The sequence below is a fragment of the Colobus angolensis genome, unplaced genomic scaffold, assembly GCF_000951035.1.
Source record: "Colobus angolensis palliatus isolate OR3802 unplaced genomic scaffold, Cang.pa_1.0 Scaffold286, whole genome shotgun sequence".
NCBI classification, from domain to species: Eukaryota; Metazoa; Chordata; class Mammalia; order Primates; family Cercopithecidae; genus Colobus; species Colobus angolensis.
The window spans coordinates 1,596,211-1,609,047 of NW_012116110.1; the positions used below are offsets into that span (position 1 = coordinate 1,596,211).

Below are 12,837 nucleotides of genomic sequence, written 5' to 3' on the forward strand. Positions count from 1 at the left end.
CTGTGCCATGGCTATTGGAAGTTATCGATACATTGAATTCTGGCCATGCAGATGTGTCCAGCAATTGAACATGACTTCAAGACTCAGTTATTTATGGCTTGACTTCACTTAAACAAAAAAGCTTTTTCTGTTGTTTTCTGATGCTTGCATGTGACAAGGAGACATGTTCAGACCCTAGGGCATGTTGAGTCTGTACTTTTTGGCGGGATGGCTTAATGATTGTTTTTGATTGCTGACTTACTTTTTTAAAAAATCTATTTGGAAGTTTATGGCCCTTTTCTGACCCCCTACAAAGATTTTATCATCTCTAGTAAATGTCTAGTAAACCCGTTCCAATTGCCTAAGCAGCCATATTTGAAGTGGATCCTTCCCTCTCCTGACGCCATTTCTCCAACACTGTGTTTGGTAAATCTCTCCCAGATCCCTGACCTGATGCATCACAGTCAACCTCCCAATCCCCCTGTGATTTCTGCCCTTCTTTTCCTTTTTCTCATTTGTTTTGTTTACTCTAACATCTCTGAAGCATTGCTTTGTATTCTTATTGGTTTTAAAAGATGAGAAAAGGGAGCATGTCAGCAATAATGGTGGAGTAAGGACCTCAGAGAATCCTCTCCCCATAAAAGCAATGAGAACAGCAGAAGAAATGGTCAAAAATCAACTTTTTAAGAATTCTGGACATTAACCAAAAGCTTACAACATTCAGGAGCATGTATTCAAGAAAAATGAAGGAATATTGTTAAAACAGTGAACTTTATGGTGTTCTACATTATTCCCATTTTGATCTTTAAATATATATGGAAATACAAGGGACCCAGAAGAGTCAAAATGATCTTGAAAATGAGTATGAGGTCGGAGGTCTCATACTTCCCAATTTCAAAACTTACTACACAGCTACAGTAAGGAGGACTCTATGGTACTGGCATAAGAATAAACACAGATCAATAGAATTGAATTGAGAAGTCCAGAAATAAACCCCACATCTATCCTCATTTATTTTAACAATGGTGGCAAGAAAATTCAATGGGCAAAAATTAGATCAAAGATCTAAATGTAAAAGCTGAAACAATAAAACTCTGAGAAAAAAACAAGATGCAAATCTTCATGACCTTAAATTTGAGAATGGCTTCTTAGCTATGATGCCAAAGGCAGGAAAAAAACTAAAAATAGAAAATTAAACTTCATCAAAATTTAAAAATTGTGTTTTTCAAAGGATACCATAAAAAAGGTGAAAAGACGACCGGGAGCGGTGGCTCACTCCTGTAATCCTAGCACTTTGGGAGGCCGAGTTGGGCGGATTGCTTGAGTTCAGGAGTTTGAGACCAGCCTGGACAACATGGTGAAACCCTGTCTGCACTAAAATACAAAAAAATTAGCCGGGCATGACAGCATACACCTGCAGTCCCAGCTACTTGGGAGGCTGAGGTAGGAGAATTGCTTGAGCCCAGGAGGTGGAGGTTGCAGTGAGTCAAGATCACACCACTGCATTCCAGCCTGGGCAGCAGAGCAAGACTCCACCTCCATTTAAAAAAAAAAAAAAAGTGAAAAGACAAAGCACAGAATGGGAAAAAATATTTGCAAATTATCTATCTGATAGGATCTATTATCCAGAATTTATAAAACCTCTTATAACTCAACAATAAAAAGACAACCCAATTTTTAAAATGGACAAAGGATTTGAACAGACATTTTTCCAAAGTAGATGTACATTAATGGCCAATAAGCACATGAAAAATGCTCTACATAATTAGTCACTCGAGAAATGCATATCAAAAGCATAACCAGAGATCACATCTACTAGGATCACTCTAATTAAAAAAAAGATGGGCAATAACAAGTGTTGGCGAGGATGTGGAGAAGTTGGAACTCTCATACACTGCTGGTGGAAATGTAAATGATGCAACCACTTGAGAAAGCAGTTTGGCAGTTCTTCAAAAAGTTAAACATAGAATTTCCATGTGGCCTAACAATTCCACTCCTAGGCATACACCTAGGAGAATTGAAATTTTTGTATACAAAAACACTTGCATAAAAATGCTCATGGCAGGATTATTCATGATAGTCAAAAAGTAGAGACAATCTAAATGTCCATCAACTAATGAATGAATAAATCAAATGTGGTATATCCATAAAATAGAATATTATCCCCCCAAAAAGAATGAAATTCTAATATATGCTACAATATGGATGAACCTTGAAAATATTATGCTAGGTGAAAGAAGCTAGTCACAAAGGGACACATATTATATAATTCTATTCATATAAAGTTTCCAGAATAGGCAAGTTCAGGCAAACAGAAAGTAGATCAGTGGTTTCCAGAGGTTGGGGGTGGGGAGAATGAGGGATGACTGCTAATGGATACAGGGTTTCCTTTTGGGGTTATGGTGAAAATGTTCTGGAATTAGATAGTGGTGATGGTGCACAACTTTGTGAATATGCTAAAAACCTCTGAATTGTATTAAAAGGGTGAATTCTATGGAATGTGAATTATGTCTAAAGTTAACTTCCAAATATCAATCTGATTAAGATGGAATAAATAAAACATTTTACACCCAAAGAAAACTTCATTCATTCACTCGGTGGTAAAATGATTCTTTTTAAGTAAAAAGAACTCAACATTTATTCTAGAATAGCAATTTTCTTAGTGACAAGGCAGGGAAAGGCAACATCCTTGACATTAATATCTTCCTCATCCTATATTTTCTAAAACTTCTTCAAAATATGCCATGTTCCTTCTAGTTCAATTTAGCTATAACATGACCACAAAATATACCCCTACACTGAAGCCACAAGCAGAGATAACAAGTAGTTTCAATTGAAGTGCCAACTCAGATTGATTGGCAGTGGCTACATGGACCACTATACTTAGAAGAGTTCCAAAGCTGTGTCCAGAGCAGGCTGGAAAATGTAGTGATTAATTTAGAAAATTAGTCTTGAAGTTGGCAGTGATAGTGGAGGTGGGCGGCGCTTGAGCTAATGATTAGGTCTAGGAAAATGCATCATTCTGCTGAGTGCATTGCATCCAATCAGCTGGGTAGATACATCTTTGCTTGGACTGTAATGCAGCTAATGGGCACGTTCACATGGCGTGACCTAAAAACAAATATGAGATCTTTAATTTAAATGCAAAATTCCAATATTTTAAAATAACTCACATTTATGGCTAAGATGTCAAAATCACTCAATGAATAGCACCAACTTTCATCACACAGAATAAAATCTAGGTATTTTAAATAGTACATTTTATATAGTGTGTGCTCTCAAAGATTCTTGACAAGAGAACATTATTAGCATACACTTATAGCAAAATCTGATCATGTGAGAGAGAATATCAAAAGAATTTTTTATGGCACTCACTGAAAAGCCAAGAAAATCACCAGCAGATGGACTCTGTGCACCTGCTGTAACACACATTCACTTAAGTTTGAGCTGTACCTTCCAGCAGAACTGTTGCCTCCCTCCTTTACATGCTACAGGAGCCTGCACTTTCTTTGGTAGATGAGAGGTGGCTGGAGAATGAACCCTATTTACCTGTCATACATTGTAAGTCAGCAGTTCTCAAAGACCAGTAGCATCAGCATCTCCTGGAATGTCTAAGAAATGCAATCTGTTAGAAATGCAGCATCACCCCAGCCCTACCAGATTGGAAACTCGAGGGGTGGGCCTGGGGATCTGTATTTGAACAAGATTTCCGGGTGACTCTGGGCTCAACTTTAAGAGCATTGCTTCGAGTTGTCCCTTTCTAGAGTGGGGAAAGGAAAAGGGGAGGGAGAGAAAAGGGAAGGCTGGGGAAGTGCGCAGGGAAAATTGAGCCTCCCATGGCAGCAAAGTTGGTATTTGATGTGAATGTTGATAGGACATAGCAAGGTCTTTATTTGTTTCTTTCCTCTCTTATACTCCATGTCCCAACTCTCTATTTCCTCGGAAAATGTTTGAGGTACTCATGTGATCTCCCCCAATCCAGCCTGCTTGAAGTCCCTTCTTTTGGGACAGTAGCAAAGAGTGGGGAAAGAGGATGGCACTAATACATTCCTCACACCACAAGAAGCGGCACTTTTATCCAAAAAGGGTTGGCCTCAAGAGCCCTGGCTTAGAAGAGTCAAACCCCACAAGCCTTTCACCTCGGAAATGTGCGTGAAGCACTTAGAACAGTAGTTGGGCCTGGGTTGCAGTGAGCGTTGCCTGTATGTGGGAGGTATGGTGGTGGCAGCAATTGCTGCAAGGGCCAGATTTCTCCACAAGGGTGCCTGGGTTGGCATCTGGAAGCAATTGCTATCTGCACCCAGTGGGCAGTTGCTATGTTAAGAAGATTGCCAGCAAGAGTTAGATCTTGATCTTGAAACCCTTCAGTCGGCAAGCAAGGATCCCTGAAGACAGTGCCCTAACTGTGTCCCTCATGTGAGGATGGCTGTCATCTGAGCTCCAGTTGGCCTGTCAGTACTCACCACAGAGATAAGGATCCAGGCTGGGATGGCATTTGAGACAACAAGCGTGGGAGGACAGGCTGAAGAACATCAAGCAAAACAAAGAGGCTTTTCAGATCCTTTCTAGTAAGAGTTTAGGGTTAGGGAGACTGAACTGCAGACACAGGGAGGTGGAAGCCACAGGATGAAAGACAGCAGGTTAAATGACAGCCATGAATGTGGGACCCTCTGAGAAAGCATGAGAATCTGCAGGCCAGAAAGGCCCAGGAGGTCCCCAAAGACCGATAGGCAATCGGATCATTGATATAGGAAACCAGATGGCCAGAGGTGTTTGGAAGGCTTGAGTTAAGGTTCTTGGCTTCAATGCCCCACCTTTTTTAATAGAAATGTTTTCCGCATCCTGTACAGTCAGCAGAAAACACTTGTCAATATTAGGAGGGTAGAGGGAGAAGGGAAGGAGAATGAACAGAGGAAAAGGAAAGGAGGAGGAGAAGGACGGGGAAACGGGAAGAAGAAGACAGAAGTGAGGAGGAGAAGGAGAAAGGAGGAAAGAGGGAATCCGAAAGGAGAAGTGAGGATAGTGGAGAAGGAAGGACGATTGCTAGTCTCAGAGTGTCCAGTGCTTTCCCAGCCCTGTGCTACATGTTTTGCAAGTGTTTCCTCATTTAGTTCTCAGAACTATGAAATTTGGTCATGGAAGAGTCAAGGGAAGGAAGTCTTATTCCTAATTTAAAAAATAAAATAGCTTACAATGTACTTTTTCTGCCTAGGTCCCAAGATCCAGGCTTAGGTAACCAAATCAATTCAGTCTACAGAATGATGCAAGTTAAATGCAGATTGAAGCATTAGGTAATGGGGAGAGCTATGTAAGGAGAAGGTTGAGTCCACCTACTTACACTGACTTCAGTCATGCTGCTCTTCTGATTCTGATGTCCCTCAGCCTGCAGACACATATGCCTATGGGGACCAGGGAGATGAATGCGATGTGCTAAATGGGCCTGGTGTGAAAGAATAAAAAGCAGAGACACTCAGTGTCAGGAGTGAAGAGGGAGTGATGGCAATTATGGCAAAGTGGAGACCACATGCCACCCTCTGAAGAGGCAACACCACTCAGCTCCAGCCTGTCGTTGTCTTCTGGTAACATGGCCTCAGTACTTTCAATTTTTTCAAAAGAGGCCAGTGATCCAGTGTTCAGGCAGCTTCCAGTGGGGTGACAAAATATATCTGCAGGTTTATCTGCCCAGAGACTTGACTGCAGTTGCATATTTTTCCAGGTTGCAAACCAAAAATTGATCCTTTTCCTGTGTTCCTTTCTCTTTCCAGGTCATTACATTTACATGGATACCTCCTTTGGCAAGCAGGGGGAGAAAGCTGTGCTGCTAAGTTCTGACTTACAGGCTGAGGAATGGAGCTGCCTCCGCTTGGTCTACCAGATAACCACATCTTCAGAGTCTCTGTCAGATCCCAGCCAGCTGAACCTCTATATGAGATTTGAAGATGAAAGCTTTGATCGCTTGCTTTGGTCAGCTAAGGAACCTTCAGATAGCTGGCTCATAGCCAGCTTGGATTTGCAAAACAGTTCCAAGAAATTCAAGGTAGATGGAGTTTAGGAGAAAGATATAGAGCCTCTTATCTTTGCTTTATACTATTCTAAAATCTTATGAAAATTTCTGATGTGGAGGTTAGTTATCTCCTGGATTATGATGTGATGTTTCATAGGATACATACCATAGAAGAATATTAGCAATGGAAATTAACATTTTGTTTATTCCTTAAAAGAGATTCTTCCCAGATTTCTTTCCTATCTATTTAAATAAGCCTTCTGTAAAAATGTAAATGGGGCTTAAACTAACCTCTTCAATGAAAATAGATTTTCTATGGCTTTTAGGGAGTATTCTCATTTCTATAATTTTATTTCATCCTTCTAAACTGTGTGTGCTATGTGTTTGTTTATCATCTTAATCATTTCTTTGCTACAAATTTTGAACAAAACATTAATGAAAGGAAAATGAAAATACTTTAAAAGAGAACAGATACTTAAAGGATATGTTCCATTTCCTTTTCAAAGAGGGAAGGTGTTCCTTTGGGAGTCCTGGAAAAGGAAAGTAGAGAATGTAAGGTGAAGCTGGGTGAGGACTGGATAAGGAAGGAGGATGGGATCCAGACACACCTGGCCATGAAGTGTGATGTTTATTGAAAATATTTCATTGAGGACACAATGGAGCCATCATGAAAACATTCCCCATTCCTAATCCGCCTTTCAATTTCCTATCCCATCCTGCTTCTTCTTTGAAAAGCTTGAAATACTTTACTTTACAATATCCTCTGTCTGCTTGGAGTCCTTCCCTGTTAGCCAGTGGTTGAGGATGGAGCATGGGGCCTCTGAGTTCCCTCTTTTATAACATCCTCCCAGCAGTTATCACCTCCTAAATCTGCCAGCATAGTTGCAGAATATAGGGCTAAACCCACAGGAGAAAAAGTGATTACTTTCAGAAACAGGACCACAAGTGCTACCACAAGCACTGAAGATGGTGGTGGTTGGGAAAACAACAGAAGAGAAGACAGCTGACTCTGAGCTTCTATCAGATGCCTTACTCACTTCGAAGTTTTGATGTATGAGTTTATGTGCACATGTGCATGCACACATATACATACACACACGTTCTTTTAGTAAAGTCCATAGTGAAATTGGTATCCAATAGCAATTAGCTGAGACTAACAATCCTGTTGTGCCTTGAATGGCTGAATAGCTCCAGACTAATAGCTGAAATACTGAACCAAGGAAACATGATGTTCTGAAGTCTAACTCCCCTTCTTCCCCATATGTTGTGCAGATTTTAATAGAAGGTGTACTAGGACAGGGAAACACAGCCAGCATTGCACTGTTTGAAATCAAGATGACAACCGGCTACTGTATTGGTAAGTGGGCTTCATTTTCATTAAATCAAACTGTGAATCATTTTCTAAAAGCTACTGTTGCCAGAGGGAACTGAATCAATCCTAAAGACCAAGTATTTTATAGAATGCACTGCATAATGCATACTGGTTTAAATTCTTTGCTAGGTTCATTTGAATACTGTATGTTGTTTGTCTTTAGTGTGGGAAGGCTCATTAGAATTTGCCCGTACTGTCTGGATTAATGAAAGAAACATAGATGCAGCAACTGTAACTTGAGAGCTGCCACCTTAACCTTGACATGTTCTGATTAAAATAATTTACAAATTGCTGGAAACTCAGCTTTTTGTAGCATGTGCCAGAAAAGCAGACATTGTATTACCTCCTTTCCCTCATTTCTCTCTTGGCACACCACTGCCCTCCTCTTAATAATCACAGTTGTCACTTAGAATTCACTTGAGAAGAGTTGGTTGGCTATCTCTTATGTGCCAGCTTCCAAGAGGGCATAAAGAAAGGGTAAACCCTGTCCTATGGTGGTTCAGTTTCTATTTGTCTACACTGAAGCTAGTTCTGTATACGATAACTACTGCTGAGGAAGGACAAGCTGTGCAGTGGAGGCGCAGGGAGGAGAAGAAGAAATTGGAGAGGACTGAATAGGGACAATGCATTGGAGCTGGTGTTTCAAGAAGGAGGAGAATTTAGTTAAGTGGAGGTGCAGAGTAGGAAGGCAAGGGTTCTCTGTGGCCAGACTTCTGTCGGGAGAAAGAACACAGCAGGTTCAGGCAAAGGCAAGAGGCTGAGTAAGGTGTTTGAAGTGAAGACCAAGACTGCTAAGGGAGTTTGTGATGGAAAAGTGTGGATGCAGGATGTGGAGCTTGGACCTGCTGAATCATATGGGTCAGCCAGCAGGGGAGAAGTGTGCATCTGCACTTTCAGATGACTCCAGCTGTCACGTGGAAGATGAGTTGGGTACAAGGAAAATACACAGCAGGTGGGAAAACCCCTAGGAAGCAGCTGTGACCTTACAGAGGGGGCTTAATGAGGGCAATACTGAATTAGCAGTGGAATCGGAAAAAGGCAGCAGAATTGAGAGATTTTTCAGCACTGCCAGCTCTTGAAGGCTAAATGAATGTGGCGGGGAACAGAAAGGACAGTCAAAGAAGATTCTGAACAACAACAACAACAAAAAAGCCTTTGCTAATTCCCTGAAGTTTCACTTCTCTGTTTTGATCTCAATGATGTCTCTAGGGCAAGTGAAAGAAAATATACCATTTTCTGAACATACAGTGAGGCTCAGGCTCCCTTCCTTGAGCCTCCCTCTGGGCTCCCACCTGGCATCTGTACAGATTGTGAACGACAGACAAGTTAGACACCCCTGGTGGAGCACCACCTGCTGACCCAGTCAGCTTACTGAGCCTCAGCCTCTGCTTTGTCATCTGTAAAATGGGAATAAAATGCTTCCCTCCTAGGAATCTTGGGAGAAGGAATGAGATCTTTGCTATGAAGATGATTGGTATATACAGTGCTGGGCATCCAAGACATGTTGCCTTTCTTCAAATGATGTGGTGACTTCTGATTTGTTTGAAACTAAAGGATGCCAACACTTTTATCTTGTTAAACTCTATGATTATGCTCTCACTTCTTTCTTTCTGGGTACTTTCTCTGTCTCTTTCCATTCCTCATCTGTAAAATGAGGTTAGTAACAGTGCCTATGTCATGGGGCTGCTTTGAGGATTGAATAAGTTAATTTATGTAAAGTGCTCAGAATGAAGCCTGGCACATTGAGGAATATTTTGCTTTTTATTTTACTCTTAGGCAGCCTTTGGCACTGAATGTTAGGGCATTGGTTAGCAGACACTGTGGTGGAAACATTGAAAATGAAAGTCTTAGAAATTTTCAGTGCTTGCTAATGTAAAAACACATTGCTGACTATACCAGTCAAGACCCTGGCAGGAAGGAGGAAACAGGATACACTCAACCTGAGTAATTTGAGGGAAGCTCACTGAAGAGATCACAAAGTGTGAGTCATAAAGGAAGCCAACAAGGGACAGCTCTGTGACCCAGGACTAGTAACAGTGATAATTCATGAGCTGTTGTCTTCTTTTGGCCTGAAAGAACAAGGGAGAAGGAGTTTCCAGTACCTGTAAACAATAGCTATTTGGTGAGGACTGCTTGACAAGATTTGCCAACCCATGGCGACCTGGCTGGGAGACTGCTGAGCAATTAAACCCCTGATTTCACTCTCCTTCCACCTTCCATTGGTCGAATCCAACAGGGAGATGGAAGGCAGGGGAGCCTATTGATACAGTTCAGATAGATCCTGCAGAGGTTGACCTATCAGGTGGAGAAGAGCAAAATTGATCCGCAGGGGGCCAATGGACAGCACAATTATACTTCCTAGTTTAATTGCATGATTATAAGGGTCAGTGGAGGCATTAGCTTGTGAGTTTCTTGCTCCCTTTTAAGGAAAAGTTGTTGATGCAGATCAATATATCCACGCAAACATGCCAACGACACTAAGGGGAGAAGAGGAGGGTCTGATTATCCTCTCTCTCTTCTCCACTCAGTAGCTGCAAAAGGAACCCAGAACCTAGGATAGATCTGTCCCACCTATTTTGCCTGGGTTCTCATTTATAAGAAAAACAGAATTTTAGCATCTCGGACACATGCCCCTTGGTTCTGGGCAACTTGTTCATCATGAGAAGAGAAAGAAAAGGAGGTCTGGGCTACCAGATTCAAGAAAGGGTTGTGGAAAAAATTTTCTGCAGCTAAGAGCATAACCCTGAACAGTGCTTTGAGACAGAGGTGACTGATAAAAATAGCCGACTTGTACCAAGCACTGACCACATGCCTGGCACTGTGCTGGGAGCTCTCCACACTTACAATAGCTCTGTGAAGTAGGAACATTGTCCCCATTTCACATATGGAGAGACAGAGGCTACAAAAAGTGATAAGTCATGCTCCAAGCGACATGGCTAATAAGTGGAAGGACCATAATCCAAAGGGCCAATGATGAATTAGAATCTTGATTTATTACAGGATCTGTCTCTCTTCTTGGCTAATATTGTGGGGGGTCCTGGTAGAAAGGTCACAGTGGGCAAAGGAAGAGAGAAACTTCTGAATATCTAAGAGCAAACTCTGTAGTAGGATGGGTGTACCCAGGTGTGACTGTGTGTCCATGCAGTGTTTTTGTTTCCCTTCCCCAGAATGTGACTTTGAAGAAAATCATCTCTGTGGCTTTGTGAACCGCTGGAATCCCAACGTGAACTGGTTTGTTGGAGGAGGAAGTATTCGGAATGTCCATTCCATTCTCCCACAGGATCACACCTTCAAGAGTGAACTGGGTGAGCTGCGGTCAAATGGAGTCCTTTTCCCAGGATAAATTTTTTCTGCTGTCTCCTCCCACTTCCTGCACTGACCTAGCTGCGGCTTCTGTCAATAGGGAAGAGAGGAGGGAGGAGGGTGAGCAGGAACTAAGTAGGAACCAGGAGGTGTGGCAGAAGAGTAGGGAAGGACCTACAGGGAGGCAGAGACAAACTGCACCTGTGAGCTCTGTAGCTACGGGGAAGGCCACCCCATAAAGATTTTCCTTCACCTGTGGCCTAGTCTTGTATTTTCACATTTCCATATTACGCTTTACTTTCTTGTGTGTTTGTTGTTTAATATTTCTCATTTCTAAAGACAAGGCTGGAATAATCCTAGGTTACTTTTCACTGAAAAGAGATCAAAGGATGGGAATGGGTCTTAGGAACTTCCCAAGTGACAGTGAGGTGAGCAAATACTGCTGATTAGCTCTGAATGTGGTGTGCAACAGGCCCCCCTAGTGGAGAAGAAGGCTGCTTCTCTGCAAGGAAAATGCGAGATGAGGTTGTATTATCAGCAAGAAGTCAGCTTTGAGGAGAAGTCCTCCACAGAAGAGAGACAAGGGCAAGGGCTTACTTACTTGTAGGTTACCACTGCTCTCACCTGGACCCTGGTAGGCTTTGGAAAAGCCTAGGTCTCTCCACAGTTGCAAGACATTTCATCCTCGACTCCAAGGTCTCCAAGGAGTGAGAAGATTTTGGCAGCTGGCTTTTCAACAAGAACAAGACAGGAATTTTTATTCTGCTGCAAACAGTTAACTTTTTCTCTTTTGATCCTTTACACATAGATATTGAGGTAATATACTCATCCCAATAATTTGCTGATGGTGACAGTGTGTCCCCATGCCTGAAGACATGATGACCTTTTATGGTCCTTTCCATTTTTCTTCATTCACTATTGCTTCTCTTCATCTGAATATTTTTAACCATGTCTCCAACTCTTTTTTTCAAAAGTGCTCATCCTTCAGCTTATCTTGACTCTAGACCGTCTTCATCCTAACCTTATTGTTCTCTTTGCTCCTATTCTATCTTTTCCTTTATATCCTGAGTCTCAGGTTCAGTCTCCTGTAACAGCCAGGCAGACAGTATAAGCAAATGGCATGTGGGCTGGGTGAGGACTGCGGCAAACTAGACAGCAAAGACCCTGTGCAAAGGCTACTCGGCTCCAATGAGTTGCCGCTGTGTGAGAATGCAAGCCCGGGTTGCCAGATCTTTTGATGTTTCAAGATCATCAGGAAGGCAGGGGATTTTTTTGTGTGTGGAATTTCCCAAATGTTTAAAAGTTGGTGAATGTTTTCTAAAATCAGTGTGGGCCAATAAAACACATTTGCAGGTCAGGTCCTGTTGGCCAACTTCTATTTTGCAACCTTCATTTGACAAGTTTCTTTTCTTTTACAACATGTCCAGGCTCCTTAGAATAAGTTATTTATAAGTAACTACAAATAAAAAGATTGGAGTCTCATGGAGCTTGCCTGTTTAAAACAAATGCAACTTCAAATCTAGCATTTTCATTAATTTGACCCAGCATTAGATAAATGGGGAAAATGACAATTAAAATGACAGATCCTCTACGGCCCCTTCCCAGCTTCAAGGAAGATGCTTTCAAGAAAGGAAAAGAGATTTTTATCACAACTGGATGTTAACAAAGGGCGGTATGTGTCAAGTGCAATAAGAGTGGTCTCCTTCCCCCACCAAAAAAGAAAGGTGTTGGGAATTCAGAGACAAAAGAGGCCCCTCACTGCTTAGATGTCCTAGAAGACATGATAAAAGAAGTAAACTGTATTTCGGGGATGGGTATGATTTTGACAAAGATGAGAAAAAGCTAAGAGCAATGATACAGTGGTGGTAGCTACGAGGGGTGGATGGGGTAAGAGATGTGGCTGAGAAAGCAGTACAGGGACAAATTCGAAAATGTCTGGAATGCCAGGTAAGAGATTTTAACTTTATTTCATTGACAATGGGAGGCCACACAGGTGTTTGGGCAGGGGAGAGACACCATCACAGCAGTGTTTTTAGATGGATTAACATAACAGGGATTATTTCAGTAGATGAAGACTAAAAAGGTGGAGCAAGAGTACAGAAGAATCCCCCAGAAACTGTTTCTTCAGATGCATCTGGGGTCACTTACATAAGAAATTGAGATAAGACAAAAAAAAAAA

At 41.7% G+C, this 12,837-nt stretch overlaps 1 protein-coding gene across 2 annotated transcripts in view; it reads left to right on the top strand.

Annotated features, from left to right (window-relative positions):
- The window catches only part of MAMDC2 (MAM domain containing 2), a 179,657-nt gene that overhangs the window by 56,512 nt on the left and 110,308 nt on the right, over positions 1–12,837 (top strand). For both annotated transcript variants that reach the window (XR_001002521.1, XM_011948898.1), the window contains exons 3-5: positions 5,745–6,016; positions 7,256–7,340; positions 10,523–10,660. Coding sequence is in view for 1 of the 2 variants with exons in the window: in XM_011948898.1 (XP_011804288.1) it covers positions 5,745–6,016; positions 7,256–7,340; positions 10,523–10,660 (495 nt within the window). In the remaining variant the exon portion in view is untranslated. The remainder of the gene's footprint in view (positions 1–5,744; positions 6,017–7,255; positions 7,341–10,522; positions 10,661–12,837) is intronic.